The 22,062-nt window shown below is 45.1% G+C and overlaps 1 protein-coding gene and 1 long non-coding RNA gene across 28 annotated transcripts in view; both read right to left on the bottom strand.

Moving 5' to 3' along the window:
- Positions 1–21,468, bottom strand: part of LOC121658191 — a 30,367-nt gene extending 8,899 nt beyond the window's left edge. Inside the window, exon 1 of the long non-coding RNA XR_006013870.1 lies at positions 10–21,468. This is a non-coding gene — a long non-coding RNA (uncharacterized LOC121658191). The remainder of the gene's footprint in view (positions 1–9) is intronic.
- MAGI1 (membrane associated guanylate kinase, WW and PDZ domain containing 1) overlaps positions 1–21,839 on the bottom strand; it is a 335,583-nt gene extending 313,744 nt beyond the window's left edge. For 14 of the 27 annotated variants that reach the window (XM_042014699.1, XM_042014557.1, XM_042014708.1 and 11 more), the window contains exon 1: positions 21,475–21,838. In XM_042014699.1, the coding sequence (XP_041870633.1) occupies positions 21,475–21,760 (286 nt within the window). In that variant the 5' untranslated portion in view covers positions 21,761–21,838. Of the gene's footprint in view, positions 1–21,474 lie in introns of all 27 variants that reach the window. The other 13 variants (XM_042014531.1, XM_042014548.1, XM_042014577.1 and 10 more) reach the window with 2 other exon arrangements.
- Positions 21,840–22,062: the final 223 nt, after the last annotated feature.

Raw genomic sequence — 22,062 nt, 5'->3', positions numbered from 1 at the left:
AAGACCCACCTGGCTGTCCCACCAACACAGAGATCTTGGGGGAAACTCAGCTCGCACTGGGCCAGCACACCTGTGCTGTCCAAACCTTTGGGTTCTGGCACGGCACACAGCAGGGCTGCAGGACAGCCAGCAGCTCCAGACTCCAGCAGGGTTCAGACCTGACTCTCCCAAGTGGGAGGACCCTGGAGCTGCCACCAGAGCAGCGGGGAAGCGAGATTCCATCACTCCTCTCCAGCCCCAGCAGCCACGACCTGCACACAGCTCTGGGACAAGCACCAGCCTTCCCCTGTGCAAGCACTTTGCTAATGAACACACTGATGCAGTCACTTCTGTGTGCTCTGGGAGATATTATTTCTTTTTTTTAATGACAGGTTCTATTATCTCCTGTGTATATTAAAATTGGCCTTTCAGCTCTTCCATTAATACCAGATCCCCAAGTCAGAGGTGAACTCTAAGTGGCTCTGACACTTTCAGATCAGGGCATCTCTATGACAGGCCTCTGACATGGCCTCTTTTCATGTCTCGGGACTGCAGCAAGAGGGGAAAAAACTGCCCAGAACTCAGGGTTTCCAAACTGCTCTCCAGCAGCAGTTATTTATTACTGCTCTGCCCTACAATGTCACCCAGGTGCTGCAGAGGAAAGAAGGAGGCCATTCCCTGCTATCAAGAGTTACAAAATATTTTGAGGAAAAAACTGGTGAAGGATAAGCAGATGGGCACAAGATGAAATCAAAGCAATCCTAGGGCTGAAAGCATGACTTTTATGTTTCGTAAAGCTTTTTGTTTTGCAAAGTTGATCAGGTGGTTTAAGAAAAAAAAAAAAAAACACACAACAAAAAAAGAGAAAATTCAGATCAGAAGACAAGAATAAACTGAATAAATTTATATGAGCCAGAGTTGCATTGAAGAAAATTTACTACTGCCAAGAACTAAGTGCACTGCTCGCCTGTTACACATGAACAAAAAATCCAAACTCCAACCTGGCACCTCCAAAGCCACACAGGAACAGGGTGCCTTTATTCCCCTGTGTTCCTCTCTGGGAAGAAATCCTTCAGGAACCAGCTATCAGCTCTTAATGACTAGTTTTGTTACTTACAGGCCCCACAATGAAACAGGGGGTGGCTGAGGTTACCACGCTGTGGTAATAATCAAATTTAAGGGGATTATAATCATTATAAGCTAATCAGGGTAGAATTATATATTTTTAATTAGCAGCTGCTGTGTGGTTATGGCACTAGAATCCCCAGCTGTTTGCTGGTAAGTGCAACCAACAGAATCTTATTTGAAGTGCAAAATACATACTTTTACATGGAAAATATATTAAGGAAATTTTAAAAATGCCCTTAAAAATACTATATACTGTAAAGCCTCATTATAGAGCATGTTTTTTGCTCTCAGCATTGGAGATTTTTTTTTTTTAAGCCCATGCATTTAATCTTATATTGAACATAGGCCAAATACAAAAATATACAATACATTGTGTATATTGTTACTTCAAACCACATAGTAGTTACTTGTAAATCCGCCAGCATTTGGTATAAACATATAGTGTTTGTCTACTCATTGTAAGTCTAGAAAAGGACATATTTATGGGGAGCTCTAAGAGGTATTCACTGCATGAATAATGGAGACTGAATAAAAGTTGTCATTTGGATTTTCATGTAACAACAGACTTTAATCCAAGATTTCCAAGTAAAGAAACAGATCTCCTCGGTTTCTGTAACCACCCCTGCACACACTGTTGTATTTTTAAACTATTTTTCAGCTGCATTTTAACTGAGAACCTTTCTACGTTATCACAGAGAGACTTCAACAGGCACCAGTCCCCAGAGACTTTGCCTTGTTTAAAAATAAAGCAAACCCAACAGCCAGTTCAACTGAAAACAAAATGGTTTTGTTAAGGCTTCTCAGGTATAAAGAGGCTGATCAGAGCCTGCAGATGCTTGGCAGAAGTCTACAACAAAAACCCCAAACAGCAAAGCAGCTGGTCTTGTCTTCAAACACATTCTTCAGGTTCCCAGTGATAGACCAGCCACCTCCTCCACAATCCAGCAGATTTATGACATTTTGGCCAAACCCAAGGAAGCAGCAGAACTGCACCTGAGCAGAGCCAGGCCCCTCATTCCAGAATCAGGCTCCTTAGTAACTATTTGAGGATATACCTTATGAGGATAAGGTACATCCACAAGGTGCTGGAAAGGGCTAATAGTTACTTTCAAGTTCACAGCTCTCACAGAGGGCAGGGCTCTGTCCATGGGAGCAGACAACCTGGCTGGCTGGGTGATGAGAACCTCACCAAGCCAAGGCAGCCCAGCTTTGGATGGTCAGTTTCTGGGTCCAGCACTGTCAGTATTGCTCTGTCTGCCACAGGCTCCCCGAGCCTTTCCTGCCAAAATAATAGTGACACTTCCCCACCTCCACAGACAAGTGAGCATTTGTGTCTGTTCCATTACCTCTGTCCTCGCAGACCAGGTATGGATTCTACTGCTGGAGAAGATAATTAACCTTAGATTCAGCTATTTTGGATAGAACTGTTTCCTATGAAACAGATGCAATACAACCAAGACTGCACCAGCTCTTCACAGAAACTATTTCTAAGAGTTTTCAAGCTCTAGGCAATCCTGAATAACATCCTCTGCTGTGTCTGAGGACTTTGACTAACGGGTCAGCAAACAAAGACTCAGAAAACCCAACAACCATTACTTAAATACTCTTCTGTTGATTCAGACTAACACAGTCAGCCATGGCAAAAAAAGGGCCTCCCTGAAATGCCAAGAGCTCTTGGGTAAATCATCTGGTCTTGCAGACTGTCTTCTCCAACACACCCAAACCCTGTGAGGGTTACTGACAGCTTCAGACCAAGCTTACTGGTGATGGGAGCTGTACAGGACTTAAACTCTTGTCTTTCCACTCTAAAACACAACACACCTTCAAAGAAAGGGCAAAATGTATTTGAGGGAGAAAGAGGCCTAAAAAACTAGCTGTTACACCCAAAATATTAGCATCACAAACATGGCACTTTCAAGTCACAAGGACAGAGTCACCAAAACATGGCCTCTGACAAGAGGTACACAAGGAAATCAAAGATTTTCACACAACTGTGGCACTGAGCTGTGCCCAGGCAGGCAAATAATGGACTAAATTAATTGCCTGTAGCATGATACTGCTGGAAAATCCTGGAGGTTTTGACTGCTTTGCAGCATCATTCTTTCAACTCCACCCCACGCTGGGGCTTTAATCTGCAGGGCTGTAATGGCACTATCAGCAATGTTAGAGGCGAGACTAAAAATAAACGAGGGACAAGAAAAATGCAAAGTGCCTCCTCCCTGCAAGGTCTGGAGGGAATTTCCTGAGTCAGTCAGACTGCTGGATCACTTGTTTACTAGTTACTAAGTATGAATTTTCACAGCAGTGTGTGTGGTTTTCATTGAAGTTTCCAAGTTAAAATCAACAGGGCAACAATGTCGTAAGGAAACTAAACATCACTAATCCTCTTGAGGGACAGGATCCCTGCTGCTCGTGTTATTTCCAAGGAAAATACTGCATTTCTAGGTCAAAAATGAAAGTACTGGGGGCAAAGACAGTCAGTCCGTTGGATGTATGGGTGAAGGACACCAGCTCCCACAGTAACCTGCTTCTTACTCAATCCACTGGATCTGTTTACCCCTGGATAAAGAAGCTGTCATGCAACATTCAGAGGAGCTGAAGGATTTATCCCTCCGCAAAGCATCTCTCCAAAGGTCCTCTTGAGTGCCAGAGGCATTTGGGGAAGGAGAGGTCAGCTCCTCTCCCTGTGGCACCCATGGAGGACACAGCCATGGAGCTGCAGACACAAGTGTTTTCAGAGCTACACAAGAAGCTGGCATGGAGATTTGTTTATGGAGTGCTAAAAATTAAGTTTGACTTTAAAATAGCACAGTCACCAGTTACAGCTCAGAGGGTCACATTCTTCTTCCATCTCTGCCTCCTCCCCGTCTTTGCCCAGCAGCTTTCCCAAACTGGTCTGCAAGCATGGCAGGATTTCCCCATGAGGGAGGCAGGCAAACATCTGTGGCTGGGGAGCTGAAGGAATATGCTTATGAAGGGATGCTCAGCACTTCCTACAGCACTGGAGACTTTTTTTTCAAGACCAACACTGCAGCAGAAACCATTCCTATCTGCAGCAGCCTGGCACACCAGATACTACGGTATTTCATGAAAACTTTAGGAGGTGCCTGCAGCTTCACAGTGCTCTAAGAGATAGGCTCACCTTCCCACTTCACTCTCCATGGAGCTCTCCTTCTATCCCTGGAGCACACAGCAGAGGAAAATATAAGATTTCAAACTTTGCAAACCTCCAGCCTAAACCAACATCCTGTAAAACTACGAGTTAAAGGCAGGAACATTTCACTTCCAAACCACAAAGGCTGTAATGAGTGTGGTTTAATTGGCTGGTACAAGAGCTGCACAGCCAGAATCAGCAGCTGGCAATGAAATCAGCCCTTCTGCACGGCAGATTGCTAAACTTTTGCCCTTGTCTGCAACGTGGTGTGTCACAGAAGTAATTCAGTAGCCATAAAAAGAATTACAAAAGTATCTAAGAAAAATAAAGTGCTAGCTCAGAACTGGCAATAGTTTTTTCCCTCCAAAAGTTTGTAGTTGTAGACTCTATAGGGATGAATTTCTACTACGTGCATATATATAACATCCTCTATAATAAACCTGTATATTTTAGGTGTCACTTAAAATCTGGCCCTTTAGAGATACTGATTTAAGAAGCTCAGTACATATTTTAAAATCTATTTATATAGAATTAGAAATTAGGTTCTTTGAAAAATCAGTCCCAAGTGACAGAAGTCTCTATCAAATGATAGAGACTTGCTTGCTTTTCCTTCCTTCATTTATTTAATACATCATTCAGCCAACATGTCCAACTTCTCCCTTAGAGGTTTACAAAGCACACAGCAAGTTAGCTTGCATCTAACTGCAGAATAGCCAGGTTAGTAAGGAACAGGAATTTATAGCAAAGCCTTCCTTTCATCTGGGGCAAAAAGCTTTGAATCTCATAAAGCCAACGTAGTAAACTTCCAAGCCAAGGTATTTCACAGAGGTAGCTGGGGCTCATTGCTAACTTGATGGAATTAATGGAAGTTTTATAGTTTACACTTTACTTAAAACCACCTTGTTCCCAAACAGAGAAATGCACAGTAGGCAGGGTAAAAAAATACATAAAAAATAATAACACAACCCAAAAACCACATCAACAAGAACCTGAAGTGATATGTACATGCAACTTTTAATTCAAAAAGCAAGGCTAACCTAAATAAAAGGAGTACACATGAGAAGAGCAACACAGATTCATCCTGCAAGCAGCTGAGGAATTGCTATTGTCAGCCTCTTCCTGCTGTGAGATCCCGGGTGCTCACACCCAACAGCTTCTGTCTTGGCTAAGGCAGGGCTGAGGCCAGAAGCTGGCATTGCCTTTAGGAGTGCAGCACTCGAGATGAAATGCAGAGCAGAATTTAAACTCCTCAGTTAGTTCAGCTGCAGACCACAGGCATACAGTCCATGCCTTTCTGCTTTTACCTCCAACACTTTATTTTAAATTGGGTCTTGTCCCTAGGGCTCCATATTAAAGGAGTTGCTCACACAACGAAACAAGAGTCAGAAGCTTTGGACGTGTCAGGACAAATCCCACCAAATGTAAATTAGTGTAATGTACAGATTTATGCTGGCTTACATGGCACTAGAAAGGGAAAGGCAGTAACTCAAACCACTGCACAGGCTCCCAACAACAGTGATGATAAGCACTGCTTTTCTAAGGCTGAAAGAAGGTTCTGAGAAAGGAAGATAAATCAAAACATGTCATCTTTGAAAGGCGAGCAATGCAGGAGCTAAGCCCCAGTGGCTTCACAAACACCCATCTCTTCCCAGTAAAACAGGCTTTGGTGTTATTCAGTAAGTAAGTTTTGCAACAGTTTTCATTCTAGTTAAAACTGCATGAGGGTTCATTAATTTTAATGCTGTGTGATTTGCTGTGCCCATACCTAGGAATGCACCAAACCCTGGAAGTGTTTGCCTGTTGGCAGAGGAATGAGTCCTGCTCACTCAGCCCTGCTCCCTCCTCCTGCTCCAGAACTGGGCTGCAGCAGGACACTACCTTTGGTGCCTTTAGAGCTGACCTTGCTGACCTCCAGCAGCTGCCCAGGACCATGTCCCCAGCCAGGCATCCTGGTTTCACTTGCCCTCTGAAAGCCACCACCCTGTCAGGGACAGGGAACAGGGCGGGTCAGGGCCCCTTCCAAACACCGAGGCTGAGGCAGAGCCTGTGCAAGGGCACAAGCCCTCTCAGCTTGTGCAAGCTCACACAGAACGTGGGTCTGTATTCTCTAAAAATCAAACACCCCCCTCAAAGAGAAATCTTGCTGGTATGTCAATTATGACAAACGCTCCTGATCAGGAAACTGAACCTGTGAGCTCAACTTGCATTTTAAAGGCATTTACTCCTATATTTTGGTGCATTCTCTTGATCTGAGATAATAAATCAAGCACATTGAGCTACTTTTTTTCCATGTAACAAGGGGGTTTATCAGCACACCTCTGGTGGAATATTAACTCCAGTGTTTCGCTAGGAAGAGGCTGAATTTAATCTGGATTGCAATTGGAGAGCAGGAAAGAAAAAAGGTCAGAGCAAACATGGCACCATTATTAAAGAAATGGGTTAATTATCAACCACGGGTATGAAACTGTGGAAACATGACAGCAGCCCAGTCCTGCTGACGATGATGCTGGCTGCTGGACAAGCAGAAAGCAATCCAGACTGGTTGCAACAGGAAAGGGATTAAAGCTCTCACATTGTTACATAACTAAAGAAGCTGGTTCTGAAACAGATATCTGTATCTGCAGGGTATTTGGGGTACAACGGTTTTATTAGCCAGAGACACCACAACCAGCAAGGCAGGCTTAATACCCATTAAAAAAATATTTTATGCCTGGTATCAGAGAGCTCTGCAGGGTTCAGAAATGGATCAGACGTTTCTTCACATAACAAGAAGAGCCAAAGGCAGCACCTGAAATTCCATAAAAGGCAACAAACACTACGAACAAGGTACATAAAGCCTCCAGCTTCCAGGCATAAACTGCCCTCTGCCTACAAGAGATCAGGACACTCTACCAGGAACCGGTTATTCTTCCCAGCAGGGGCCTGTTTCTAAATGCTATCTTCTAAAACAGATTATATCAACCAGTATTTGCATCAGGAAAGCAACTGAGAGGACAGCTCACCTGCATCTGCTGTGACACATCCTACACCAAACTAAACAGCATCTGGCAACATGATAATTTCCAAAACCACTCACAAAAACAAAAACAAAAACAGAACCCAGAAAATTTGTAACTGTTACTTTCTTAACTACCACTACAGAGAAAAAAACAACACTATAACAAAATGTTAAATGGCAAATAAAGGCATAGCTACAAAAGAAAGTAAAAATATCACATCAGCCCAAACCTGCCAAAACTGAAGGAATCATAACAGATAAAAGAAAGTATTACAAGAAAAGTGGGTAAAAATAGAAATGCCAGGGCATGACATGTCTTCGAGTTATAGAAAAAGCATCTGGATTGTCCTCAAATCCCCTCCTGACTGCTGTCTAACTCGGTAATCATCCCTCTTGAGCAACAGGGCTGTCTCAAGCAGAGCAATGGGGCAGTGCCGATTTCTTTTCATCTGATGCCATTTGGGGCAAAGCACCTTCCCAGTCAGACAGGGAACAGTTTGTGCCTTCAGCTACACAGACCTGGGCACAGCCCAGAGCCTGCCTTTCAGCCGAGGTCGGAGCACACGAGGGGACACACACACGACCTTCTGCTTGTGGCCCTGGGGAAGGACCAATCTCCATCCACAGGAACTGCATCAGAACCACCAAAAAACAACTCTGCAAATTAATACACTGGTGCAGCTCGCTCCAGGCAAAAGGAAGAGCACAGAAAGCCTCATCTCAGCCTGTCAAGGTTCAACGAATAAAATTTCCACTTTATTTCCAGAGCCTGCCATTTACTGAGCATTGCTAAAGAGACCCGCTTCTCTTCTGCACCCTCTCTCCTTTCACAAGACCAAATGCAAGGCCTGGTAATGCATCCTCATGGATACACTCTACAGAGTGCTGTTCTGTGCAGGGCCACCTGAACACAATGACAACTTAAAATATTTCTTTTAAAAAAAAAAACAGAGAGAAAAAACCTTTTCAACTGAGCAATTTTTATTTTTACAGCAGTTACAGCCAACTGCCTGGCTCAGTATCTGGTACCTGCCACATATGTCCTTTGCTACAGTGACAGCTACAGAGAAGTAGTTGAAAATGTTTAAGCAAAAGTTGCTTTGTCATTTTGTGAAGCATTAACACCGCTCAATGCTTTAAAAGGACATTACAACAACTTGGCTGTGGATCCAGACTTTCCAGCCTAAATTATGGATTTTATAATGCTCTGAACATCACTTCTAAAAAGCACAGACTTTGGAGTGTCTCTCCTCTGCTGACTCCATGGTCCCCAAAGTCTGAGCCAGGCAGATATTTGAGTTTTCACAGCTAAGCTAAGAGAGGAGAAAATCCCATTCCATAGAAAGCTGAGGAAAACAAACCCGAGCAGCTGCATGTGAAAATTACATGAAGTCCAAAGCCACCGAGTGTGAGCCTTAGGACAGAGAAACAGTCAGGCAAGTGCACAAATGCCTTCCACGGGTTCTGGGTGGAAAGAAACTGAATTTTTAAAAGTCTAACATGGAAACTGCTTTAAGCAATTTGTCATTTTCAATAGAGGTTCTGCAGTAAAAGAGAGATTTCGACAAGTTAAACAACTTCCTACCGGAACGGCTGCATACAATGTTTAAACCACCTCTCACAGACTCCTCAGAAAAGGAGTATTTCTAATTTTGCCATTCAGGAAGACTTTGAAATGTCACTGCTGTTTGATTTGACCAGTGCAGAGGAAATGCAGAGTTGAGAGAAGGGGAAAACAATGCATATACAATACTCTAATTTTTTTTTAACTTGATTCCAAGGCAGCTATGTGACCCAGTGCTAAGAAATGCAAATATTGCATCTTTACCTCCAAGAGGGAGAAACTTCAGCCATGTTTTCTGTAAATGTTACAACTTAAAGCTCACCTGGGTATTACAAGGCATCAACGTGCAATACCACCTGAAAGAGAGCTGAGGCTGAGAGCCCCTTTTGGCTAAACCTGAGCTAGAAACAATGTTTTTATGGCAAAAAGTCCTCTGAACATGATCCACTACAATGTATCATAATGCTGAAGTCTCTTCTACATCAGGGACTCTGAGGAGAAATAAGTACACAATAAATATTCACCACTGTTTCTGCCACCAGTTCAGGCAGCTATCAGCATTCAGCAGTGCTGCTGCTGTGTCCAAGTACTTGAAAGGTGTGTCATTTGCAGGCCTTGATGAAGTTTTGTTTATCAGCTGGTGATGCTCATGGGAAGCCTTTCCTCAGCCAGAGCTCAGGGAGGTGCAGGCTCTGCTTGACAAAGCCCACAGCTTGTTGGAAGACGTCTGAGGTTTATAAAAATGGAGTAGCCAGAGCAGAACAGCATCAAAAGTCACCTATTATTTGTAATAATACAGGAAAAGAGGAATGCCAGTTTTAATTAAGTCTGTAAGATCGCTAAAAAAGCCCCTAACTTTTTGAAGAAAAGTTTTGAACCTTCCTGTTGAGCACACACCCAGGGCCTGAAGGGCAGGAGGTGCTGCAGGCAGCAGAAACACTCTTTTGTCAGAAATCCACCAACGAGTTACTGCATCCAGAACATCCTGAGCCAGGCTCCAGCCAGGCAGCTGATGGAACCTTCCCTGCCAACTCAATTGCACCGTGGAAAAATGCTTGTACTCCCTGCCAGGGGCGAGATCCCATCCGTGCAGCGACCGCTACGGCAGACGCTGCACCGAGTGAGAGAAGAATACAGAAAATAAAAGCTAACTGTGAGGAGCCAGTTTGGGAGCCAGGGCTCCCTTGTTTCCTCAGCATCCTCAGGGGGAGAGCAGACAGATCACAGCACATTGCAGTGCCAACTCACCCCCACTTGGTCTCAGGACACAGAGCAGCTCAAAGCACCACAGTCCTCGGCAGGACACAGATGACCAGGCTGAGCTACACATCAGCTACACTAAATCAATTTGAAATAGGTTTTGGTTAATCCACTGCAGCCTTTTACTGTTGGGATTGTGACAACTTGCCCAGCTTTTTAGGCAAACAGCAATTCCACACTGGTTTAGGCAAGCCTCAGTGCTGATTATAGCATCTTTTACAGACAAGATACAAAAAGCCCTCTGCAATGTGTTACGTTAGCACATATTTAAATTTAAGCAATCTCATTTTTACTGGGTCTTTTCTCATGTGCAACAACTTCAGCAGATCCAAATTTGCCAGTCTGCAATATGACCAAGATATCCTATCCCAGCTCAGAACTATGTAAAAAAACCCCTCTTTGTATTTAGCTGCTGGAAAAACCAACACGTGGGTTCTTCCAGCATCAACTAATACAACTGGAAAATTGGCAACAGAAAACAAAAATAAATGGAAAAGTCACCTTGGATAGTGCCTAAGCCATCTCTTTTGCAGATAAAAATTTCAGCCTTTAACATGTTTTACAAGCACAAATTTAAAAAAACTACATGGCATTTTATGGAAACAGTGTCTTGGCAAAGCTCCACCTGAGCAGGGCAACCTGGCAATGCAAGAAGGGAGCTGCTCCAGCTGAGGCAATTTACCCTTTTCCCCTGTTTTAATAAGGATCTGGGAAGTAGCAGAGCCCCACAGCACAGCAAGAGGGAGCCAAGATTTGTGGGTCCATGCCCTTGTCACAAACATCCCAACAGAGCCACCCAGCCTTTGTGCTTGGCTTTCCCCCCTCCACACATGACCTGAGGTCTTTGCAGCCCTCACTCTTCTCCTGTAAACAGCCAAGTAGGGACAACTCTCTCAGGACCACGCACTGCCTGGCACAAGAGGGCCCCAAACTTATCATGCTTGACAGACTGACATCATGCATCCAGGTATTCACCACGTTTCCCATCCTCATAAAGTAATGACCTTGTGTTTAAGTGTAACTCCACCTGCCCCTGGAATGAGGGAGCTAAATGCCACTTTATGGCCTTTAACATGCCAGAGACCTCTGTGCACGACGAAACTGGGCACAGTTCCGAGATAAAATTTATAGGTGTACTCTGGATTTCCCTCCTGCACTCTCGAAATGACTCACAGGGGCCAGACAAAGGTCTAGATAGCAGCTATCTAGCATTTGTCAGGAAAAGGGAATCTGGATCTTCTTCAGCAGCTGTATCACATAACCTGAAAGCCATTAAGGTCTCATGAGCAAACTATCTTTCAAAACCAACATGCTCCTGCAGATGATTTACAGGACAAGTATCACCAAAACAGTTTCACCACAGGAACTGTGGGGTTTTTTACAGGATCAGAGGCTGCCCATGCATCTCGTGATGAGATAATGGGCATGGGAACTGTTCTCAGCCATAATGGTGGTGGTTTCATACTCTTCCTTTTCAGCTTCCAAATAGCTGTGCCAACAACAAATTTTAGCACTCGTGGCGAAATCCATGGCACTGGCTGTTTAGCAACCTGAGCTGCTGAAATCACGGGATTAGTTTCCACTAAAAAGGAAAAATTAAGAGTGAAGAAAAGGCGACTCTGGATCTTTTCACTGAAGCCGCATTTGACAATATGGATGCTAAAGTGAAAAAGTTAAATATAGATATTCATATATACACACCAGTCACATATTCTCAGAGTCTCACCCAAGAATTCAAACAATTTTGATGGTTGACACAATATTTTCACAATCTCCTCCTCTTGGAATGGGTGCAGGCTGTGTGTAGATATAAAATTTTCCCCTATATGTAACCTCACCAAGCAGCCAACCCTTGGACCAGCACAGCCCTGATTTCCTCAGTGCCCATCTGGATTTTGCCCAGAGCAGTTCCATGCCTCCCACAGAAAGCCAGAGACAGACAGTGGGGGTTTAATTGCCTTGCTCCACCTGTAGCAAACAAAGCTTCCTGCAACATGAGGGATTTATAGACTGTAGCTTAGTCCAGACAAAAATAGCTCCACGTGAAATTGGGTGAACAATCTCAGCATGCCCATATCTCTTCATTAAAAAAAATAAAAGGAAAGCTACGGTACATGTATAAAAGCATTTGGCAGCTCAGATCTCCACTTGGAAACAGTTTGATTAATAAAAGCCGATGGTAGGTGACAGGGAGGACTCCACAGTGCACACAGACTATACAAAAGTTAACAAAACACTATATACCATTGCTAAGCAAGTTTAGTATTTGCACATCAAACAAATACACAGCATTTGCTGGGGTACCAGCAGAAGACAATCTAACAACAACAAAGCAAACCATCCCCTCCCAAGAAGCAAACAACTTACTGATCTTATTCAGAAACAACAGATTCTGTGATCCTCAGAGTCCCTGCTGAGCAGCCAGCAGAACCTCTAGACTTGCTCATGCAGCCAGGGTGCTGCTGCTCCTCTCAACCACCACCAGAGCACATTGAGAAGATATTCTATATTACTCACTTCATTGTTTAAGGAAAAATGCATAGCAAGGAAAAGAGAAGGATATGATTCTTTGTTTTGCATCAGACTAATCCCTTTTTCACCCACAGGACAGGGAGAGAACAAAGCCTGGGCTGGACCAGTGGCTGCCAAAGCCCCATCAGGACACCCTGTCTTCCAGTGCTTTCCCCCAGGCAGCAGAACTGAGGAGAGGAGACTCAGCTTGGAGACAGCAGTGTCCCCAAATTCAGCCAAACTGCAGACATCTCATCCCTCCAGCTTACCAGGATCAGCTCCCCCAGGGCTGTGCTCTGCCACACGTCCCCCACCGCACCCGTGCCATGCAGGGGAGCCGTGCACTGTCCTGGGGCAGCATGAGTTCCTGCAGGCAGCACATCCGAACAGAACATTCGACAGCAAAGCTAAAGCTGCATCGCAGAGTCACAGAATGGTTTAAGTTGGAAGGGACCTTAAAGATCATTCAGTTCTGACATCCCCTGCCATGGGCAGGCACACCTTCCACTATCCCACCTTGCTCCAGACCTCATCAAACCTGGCCTTGGGCACTTCCAGGGATGGGGCAGCCACAGCTTCTCTGGGCGACCTGTGCCAGGCCCTCACCCCACTCATCCATTCAGTGAAAGCTTTCTTCTTTGTATCTAGCCTAACCCTTCCCTTTTCCTGCTTAAAGTCATTCCCCCTTATCACTATGCACCTTTGTAAAAAGTCCCTCTCCAGATCTCCTGTATGGCCAGAACAAGATGGTGGGCTGGACTACTCTGGGACTGGGGACTGTCACTGGTGAGAAAGAGCCATGCTCCTGGCTGGTCCTGCAGGAAACACTTAGCCTGTTTTTAGGGACAGCCTCAGTATCACTAACAACTCCACTAGTGAACAGGGAAACTTCCCCATCCCAAAGCTTTTGGTATCTTTTATGTATCTCCTGCTGCTCACCCCACCTCTCCTCCAGCCATCCCCGGCTTCCCACAAGGCTCCAGTGAATTTCTCCTCTGCAGGCCCAAGCCCCAGGAACATCCACCGGTATCTCTGCCATTTAAATTGCTAATTGGGAGTTCTAGCTGTGCCTTTGGGAAAGGAGGAGGATGGGCATGTTCCTTGCTATTTTTAAGAAAAGTCATTTTGCAGTTATTCTGCAGCCCAGGTCCTCACCTGCCCAGTTCAGCTTGTTTGGGAGGCAACTTTCCTCTCTTATTCATCCAAAAAACTCCGAGACATCTGTGTCTGTCATCAGTTTGGTCTGACACCCACTTAGTGCAGGATCTGCACCACTGGAATAAGAAAGGTTGAACATCAAAGTTGGGTTTTTTTTAAAGTACACAATATCTGCCCAGCTTTGTTTGTGTTGAGGGAGTGGCTGGATTTTAGGCAGCTTCTTTCTCAAAGGCTTTTTGTTAATAACTAAATGAAAAACCCAGAGCTGAGGTTTTCCTCTTAAAAAACAAGCCAGAGATTAAGGATATGAAGAAAGAAGTCAGCCTCTTCCCACTCTAATTGTACTGAGACACTGACTTGAGGGCTCCAAAATTACAGATGTATAATCCAAGACAATGAACGCTTTACTGAAGGATTAGCAAACCATGCAAAACTGATTCCTTATTCAAATGCCTTGCAATTGTAAGGGCATCTGTTCCACTTTGCAAGTCATCCCAAAGGCTTTGTTTGTTTTGATTTCCTGTTCCATTATGAAGACAGGGCACTTTGCATTATTTTCACACTGTGTAATAAGCATTATTATTTAGTCTAACAAGGGACAGTTAATGAAATTCAACAAGTATTTTTTAAAACCTTACTTTTAAGTTATGATACAAGCCCTCTCAACTATAAAAACTGGAACTGTTTTTAGTAAAAAGCCAAGTGTGTAAAAATGTAACCCAAAACATCAGGACCTGAAGAAAAAACTGGTTTGTTTCTCCAAGGTCTACTAGGGGCACTTAGAAAAAAAAATCTGCAGGTTTAAATAATATTACTAACACAAAACAGTTCAGCACAAATGAAGCCAGAGTCAGGGCTGGGGACTAACAGAGAGCATGATGCCATCATTCCACCCTGTAGCAGTGGAATAGTTCTGGAAACCATTTAAAATGTCACAAGAGGGAGGATGGATGGAGTGTGTGACCTTTGGAAACTGAAGGGTGGATCTCAACAAAAATATCCCATTTACTCTGAGCCATACTGCTCCTGCGGGGCCAAGAGAGATGCTGGTCCACCTATTTGGTTCAGGAGGGAAAGCAAATAATTACAATTAAGGGGAAAAAAAAAATCCTAACCTGCCAACATACCAGCCCGATGCAAAAGCTGCCAAACTGCTCCGGAAACAGGCAGCCTCTTCCACAGCTCTCTCTCAGATCAGTAGATAACAATGTTTGGATGACAGCCTAGGCTTAAGTTTGTTTCCCAACACCAGATCCCTGCAGGAAGGCCCAAACTTAAGCCATCAAAGGCACTGATTCTGTGGATCTCTCTGGGCTGCCAGCTCTGAGCCCCTACCTGTCAAACCACTGCAACAGCTACACCGAGGCAAGCTGCACGAGACCAAAATATAAACTGAGAAAACAAAACATCAAGTGTCAAGAGAGACAAAGAAAATGATGATAGTGGTGAAAATGATGTTTCTGCAGGAGCTGGTCTTGCACGCTCAGCAGCACTGTCACTCAGCGATGAGAAGCTGCTGTCTCCCCAGTCCTGCCAGAGATGCCTCTGGTGACAGGGCAATGGGAGCACGTGAGATCTTCACAGATCACAGGGGGATGACCCATCCCTGCGCCCTTGGCGCAAAAAGGTCACTTCATACTCAGTTTCTGAAAGGCAAAAATAAATCTTTTCCATGGCTGAGCTAGAGAAAAACTCTGAAGAAATATGGACCAGGAGGATCAGCATTTTCTGCTGCTCCAGGAATCGGGATGTGGAGCTCAGACATTGAAGGAGCTCAGACAGGATGCAGAAGTCTGAGTACCAGCCCTCCAAGTACCACTGAGTGCTCACAGCAAGGATCCCTACCTTCAGGTAACATTTTGTCTCAAATTCTCCACAGTCCTTCTATATATTCATGGCACTTGCTCATACAGAACCGCTACTCTGTGCTTTTCACCAAGAAATTTAAGTCACTTGCACCACACAAGGATCAAAACCAAATGCCTTGATTTACAAGTTCCAGTCAAAGTCAGAGGAAGTGTGGAAAAAAAAACCCAAACACCTGAAATAACTAGCAGGCATAGCTTGTGTCTGGAGTTAAGTAAAGGAATGCAAATAAAAAACTTGGCCAATTATTTTAAAAAACCTCAAGAGAGGTCCCAAGGATCCCGCCCTTGCCCACAGCCCAGATCCTGCTAATGCGATAGAAAAAGCCCTTGAGGCAGCAGCATCTTCTCAGCTTCCACATTACTTCAAACTGAGCCATGCTGAAATCTAATGAGAGAGGGCTCAAATCATCAGTTCTGCACAGCCACAAAAGTGCTACTCAGGATATCTTTACACCTTAATGTAGCTGCCCTGGGGCAAATGTTTCCCTGTACACGCATACACTGCCAAAGGAGCAAGTGTGTTTCCCAGGTATCAGATCAAGAGATACAGGAACAGCCAGAAGAGATGCATGAATGATCACAGCCTGAGCTGAACCAGAAGAAAATAACAATCCCAAACCCAGGAATGCAAGGAGCTACTGCTGGTTTGGCTTTCAAACCTGTTAAAAAAAACTTCTTACATTTCTAACACGGAAGATGAATCTTAAATCTCATGATAGCAGGTCAATAATTCACTCATGCAGGAGTTGTAACTCGGTCTTTAAAACAAGGAACAACATGCAGGACGGTGTTAACGTCTTATTTTGCAATGATGTTGAATGACTGCTCATAATTAGACCATAATTGTGATTTAATTGCTCTGTGATCTGACTGGCCTTAAAGAGAGAGCCAAGAGTCCCACCTCAATGGGTGGAAAGATTAACTTCATTGTGGAAAGCATAATCCCCTTTCATGCCATTAAAAGTATCACATTAATTCCTGGAAATTTTTATAACAGGCATGGGCTCTCATGTCCATCTCTGGGGTGCTACTCCGTGGTTCAGGAGAGGATGGATGGTTGCTTTGGCACAAGCAGGATCAACTTCTAAATCCTGGCTAGCACTACACTGTAAATTCAGGCACAGTAAAGATAAGGTCTTCCTCAAGGCAGTATTTTAATACAAGACATACACGTTTCGTGACTACTAAGTGCAGTACTTCTTTAAGTACTTCTTTAAAGAAAGAAGACTACTGATTTGCAGCAAAATATGCTCCAAGTGAGAGAAGAAGAGATTTTGCCTTTTTTTTTTGTTTTACATTTCATTTGTGACTACTCCAACTGTCACCCAGCAAGTCAGCTGAAAACAGGACTTATAAATTCAAAATACAAGAACATCACCCAGGTTTTCAGATGGCAAGATTTCTTTCTCTCCACTTGGGTCCTAAAAAAATTTGGGTCAGATGGAAAAATGACTGAGAAAGCACACCATGCAAGCGATTGGCACTGAGCTAGCAGAGACTGAAGGAAAACACTTTTTGGAGCTCATGCATGACGCTGCAGAGGTAAACTGGGAACAGCACGAGCTCACTGCCTAAACGGCCCCTCCCTTTGCTGGCCCAGCACATCAATCCCAAACTCTGCTCCACGCAGGCACCAGCACTCACTGCCAGGCTCTGCAACGCCAGGCACGGGCACTTAGCGTGGGATGTTCAGCATCACCACTTACAAAGTGACACTCTGCTTCCATGTGTCTGCTAAACCACCCAACACACAGGAATTTACACATGCATCAAACTTTTCCTTCCTTTTTCTAATGTTTTACAAAAAAAAAAAAACCCACAAAAAAACCCTCCAGAAATTATCTCATGTGCTCTCTCAAAAATTAAAAGGAAAAGATTCAAATACTCAATCTCATGCAAACTTTTTGAAAGAAGCTGGTTTTGCTCACATTAATACATGTAACTGAGTTTAACATCTCGTGTATAGCAGATGCCAGGCTGACATTGAAGCACTGAGTCACTGCACTGTATTTCAGAATTTATCTTAGGGTCAAGTTAATGTTTGAAAAGAAACAAATGCAGCTGATAGCACTGGGTAAACAGTGACTGTTTCTGCTTGGGATCACGCCTGCTCCTGTTTGCCCTGCACAGGGCTAAAAAAAGCCCCACAAGCACCCTCAACTCCTCCCTACCGTGGGATCATCCCAGCTGCAAAGTCCTATCAAAATTATTAATTGCATAAACTGCTCTCAGAACCTCCTGGTTTCAAAACGATTGGTCATTAGGAGCTTGGGATTATGAGACTTTTTAGGGAAGCAAAGCATTGAAATGAGAACTAAAAAAAGCAATTTAAAAATAAATTTACGAACATATTAACTTTGACAGTTTCCCATACCAAGCATCTGGCTTGGTATGGTTTGGCACAGGTCATCAAACCAAGGAGCAAAAAAAACCTGGAAATCTCTCTGAATGTGCCCATCTCACTGAGGGGAATGGAAACCCAGATACCTTGCCTCAAACAAAATATGATCCATTTTTTATAGAGACAGTCTTAATTCTTCTCTTTTGGAGGATGGCACAACAAACTTCTATTTTGCTGGACTCTGTTAACCAAGATCCATGAGAATCAATGGTGCACCCGATTTTATAACTGATCTATCCAATGCAATCAATTAACAATTTATCAAAGTCAGCTATTTCGACAAATGTGAAATGTATTCAAGGAAGCTACAATATTCACAGTACAGCTGGGAAATCACTACGTTAAGGCAATGTCAGCTTTACACAAGAATATGTGACCACTGCTCCTGTAATTCAATCTATTAATTCCATACTCTCTGACCAAGTAATAATAAAAATGCATTTATTAAGTCCACAGAAGTTAATTGCCAATTTCGTCAGAACTTAGGCACAGATGTTAGATGGAAACAGTCAGTCATAAAAGCACTACATGTTAACTGAGGTTTTTTCACACATTTGACAGTTCTGAAAGTTACTAAGATACATGGCAGCAAGATTCTTCCTCTCTCTCCCCCAAAACAGGCAACTATAATGGTACAGTTTTATTCTTAAATGCAATAGCAAAAAAGGGTGCCTATGGGAAAAAGGAAGGGAAAGCTCCATTAAAGTTCTTTAGCCTTCTTCACTCTTCCTGCCAGGCTGAGCAAAGGACCAAGAAATCCCATATGACCAGTATTAAATACCAGTATTCCCATCAAGGGATTTCATAGAGGTTCCCCCGTTTTGTACTTACTTTTCCAACTTACCACTCACAAAAGAGAGAAAAAAATATTGCATGTGAACCTGTAAGTCTACAAACTCTGGTTTAATGATAAAGCCCATGAGCAGCCTAATCCACCTACATTTCACATCCTAGTCTCTTCTCTTTCACCAAGTGCAAGGTCACAACTGTTATTTTCTCTGCTCATGCTTGCAGATGACTGACTTATTTATAGTAAATTTCCTGTTTTTCCAGCCTTGTAAATGTCATACAAAACAGACAGGCAATAAAATGTATACATTTTCAGGCTAATATTGCCCCAGCACTTCAGCACCAGTCAATTAGGGACTACAAACTGGGACAAGGAGGAAAATCACAGTTAAAAATGTGTTTGCAATCTTATCTGCACACTCCTTTGCTGTCTGCTCTAGTGCCACACACTTTCTATTGAATGACAGTTGCTATTCCCATAATCAGATTTTTAATTAATACAGAAGTAATAAATTTTAATTAAAATACTCTCCTTCTTAATGCTTATGATTCTGATACATGAGTGAGATCCCTGCTTTGCACAGAGCAGTGTGCAGATGCCAGGCTATCATTGACAGGCACAGGGAACTGCTTTCCAGACCACAAAAATATTTAGTGACTTAAAAACCAAATATTTATTTCTATTCCACATTCTTGGCCAATAAAGCATTTTTTAAAAATATGGAGAAAGAAATAAAAGGAAACTACAATCCCACAGTAACCAGGGGCTTGGTTCTCAGCTCTGGATGAGAACAGTCCAAGGTTTAAGTGCTTGCCCTGACTTACAGACTGGTTTTCCTCCTACTTTCCAGGTAAACCCAACCAGTACACTAAAACTCAGTTCTCTGCCCATTCTTTTGACCGTATTATAGAGCTGAGACACATTTACCACCAAGTTCTATTGTCTGCAGTTTATTCCCAGGACACGTTTTATTTGTACTAACCCATGTTTCCAAAACAAAAAAAAGTTTGATCACAAGTTGTTTAGTTGGGAAGGGTTTTATACACACCTTCCTTCATCCACCAACACTGATCACATTGCAACACCACAAGCTGTATTTTAATACTTCTGCTAAAACAATCAGTATGTAAAAAAACTCTGCCTAATTTCCTCATACTTTTCGTCATGCTTTTCTCCCCCTCCCACCTGGGCAGGGAAACCAGCAGGCTGAGTTTCCCTCACCACTTCCCAGTGAAGTGAACGTAGCAGGGAAAATAGGCATTTGTTTAAAGAGACCTGGTTTTTTTTGGGTGTTTGACACTGTTTGCTGGAATATTGCGACTGAGTCCTGGAAGGGACTAACAAGTAGCCGTGCTTTGGTGGATCAGCTCCGGGACAGGTGGTGGAGGAGGAGTGCCACGGCTCAGCTCCTCTCCGACACCCCATCGCTGTGATCTGCTCTGGCTCCGGAGGTTTGAAGGATGGCTGTGAAACAAGTGCCTGCAGCCCTTCATCGCAGCTCATCAGTGAGCCCAGGGACAAGACTTCAGGTGACAGTCCTGCCAGCTGGCCATAAATTCTGTCTGCAGCTACCAGCTGGGCTAACAAAGCACAGGAAAAAAAACCCTCTCGCACCACAAGCCAGAGTGAAACCCTCACCTTTAGGATGCACACATCTGGATTACAACTAAACTTTCCCCTAAGGAACGTCTTGGGCAACACAAAGAAAACTTCCCTTCCTTCCTGCACTTGGAGCTGACCTCAGGGTGTTCCTCTGCCTCTCACACCTCCAGCTGTCCATCTGCAGTCCTGCTCCTCCTGCCCATCCAACCAGCTTCGGTGGCTGCGGCAGCACCAACAGTTTTCTGGTACTAAATTGAAGTCCTGCCCCGGAAATCCCAAGCCCATTAGCCAGGCCTGCTAGCTAACCTGTTGAGCGACTGTTGAGTACAGACGGATGTGAAGTGGCATCTTTTTAATCCAGCATGGGAGGACTCTTCCTATCCTCTTCCTCAGCCAAACGGGAAAACTACCTGTCCCTTCACCTGTGTGCTGCAGGGCTGGCAGCACGGATGTGCCCTCACCTAGGGCAAACCAGGGGGGGAAAAAAGGTAAATCTGAGCAGCCTTTCAACCACAGAGGGAAGATGCAGGAGGGTCCAAGCTTTTTCTTCCCACGGTAGCAAACAGACGCTGCACTTTCAGAACAAGACTCCACTAATCACTCAGCAGCTCCAAAGGATGCTCAGCTGCTGGAGAAGGGAATTCCTGCCCCATTCCCCCAGCTGTGACGCTCTCTCAGACTCTCCAAGGGTCAGCCGGACACCGAGCCCCCCCCGGACAAGCGCGGGTTCCCCGCAGGGAAGGCTGCCGGCTCCGCAGTGCCTTTGGGAAAGTCTCACACAATTGCTCGCTGCGCTTAGCGCAGGGCACAGGACTGCGGCTGCAGACGGGTCCGGACGTGGAGGTGCCTGTGCATCACTGCCCTCGCAGAAGGTGCGCAAACGCGTGGGTGCACCGGGACCCCGTCCGTGCCTCTCTCGAGGCCCTGCGCTGCCCCGAAGGGCTGATGCTCGCCACCCCCGGCACCGCACTGGCCCGTGGCCACCCTGCCCCACACCCCCCGCGGGCAGCGCGGAGCGGGGTCCCCCCGTCCCGCCGCGTCGCTCCGCGTCTTCCTCGCACCTTGTCGGACGGCTTTCACCACGATGGGGTCCTTGCAGCTCCGGATCACTTCCAGCACGTCGTACCGCGGCAGCCCCGACACGCGGACCCCCTGCACCTCCAGCAGCAGCTCGCCCTCGCTCAGCGCCGCCTCGCCGTCCCCCGCCGCCGCGCCCGCGTACGGGAACTCGCCGTGCTCCGCGCCGCCGAGCAGAACGAAGCCCAGCTGCCCGCCGGGCCCGCGGGTCAGCGCGCACTGCCGCACCCGGCTGGACCAGTGGTTCTTCTTCTGCACGACCCGCGACATGGCGCTGCGCGTCCCTCCGCGCCCGCGGAGCGCGCTCGGCAGGTGCGCAGGGGGCGCGGACCCGCCGCCCGCTCAGGCCATCGCCGCCCGCCCGGCTCCGCGCCCGCGGAGGGCGCGCACCGCCTCCCGCCCGCCCCTCCGCGCTGTCCCTTCTCCCCTCTTATTAAGAAAAAAAAATTCAAAAATAAATTTAAAGCGCTGAAAAAGCAAATCCGGCAGCCGCAGGCTGTTGCCGCCCCTCTCCGCGGGCGCTGCGCGGGGCGCGGAGCCTTTCAGGCGATACAAAGCGCCGTTTGTTTTGT

This window comes from Corvus kubaryi, unplaced genomic scaffold (assembly GCF_017639235.1).
Source record: "Corvus kubaryi isolate FWS band 111438036 unplaced genomic scaffold, C.kubaryi_AGA036_p1.0 136, whole genome shotgun sequence".
Classification (NCBI taxonomy): Eukaryota; Metazoa; Chordata; class Aves; order Passeriformes; family Corvidae; genus Corvus; species Corvus kubaryi.
Note: the sequence above shows the minus strand (reverse complement) of the source record. Positions and strands in the feature narration are given on the sequence as shown.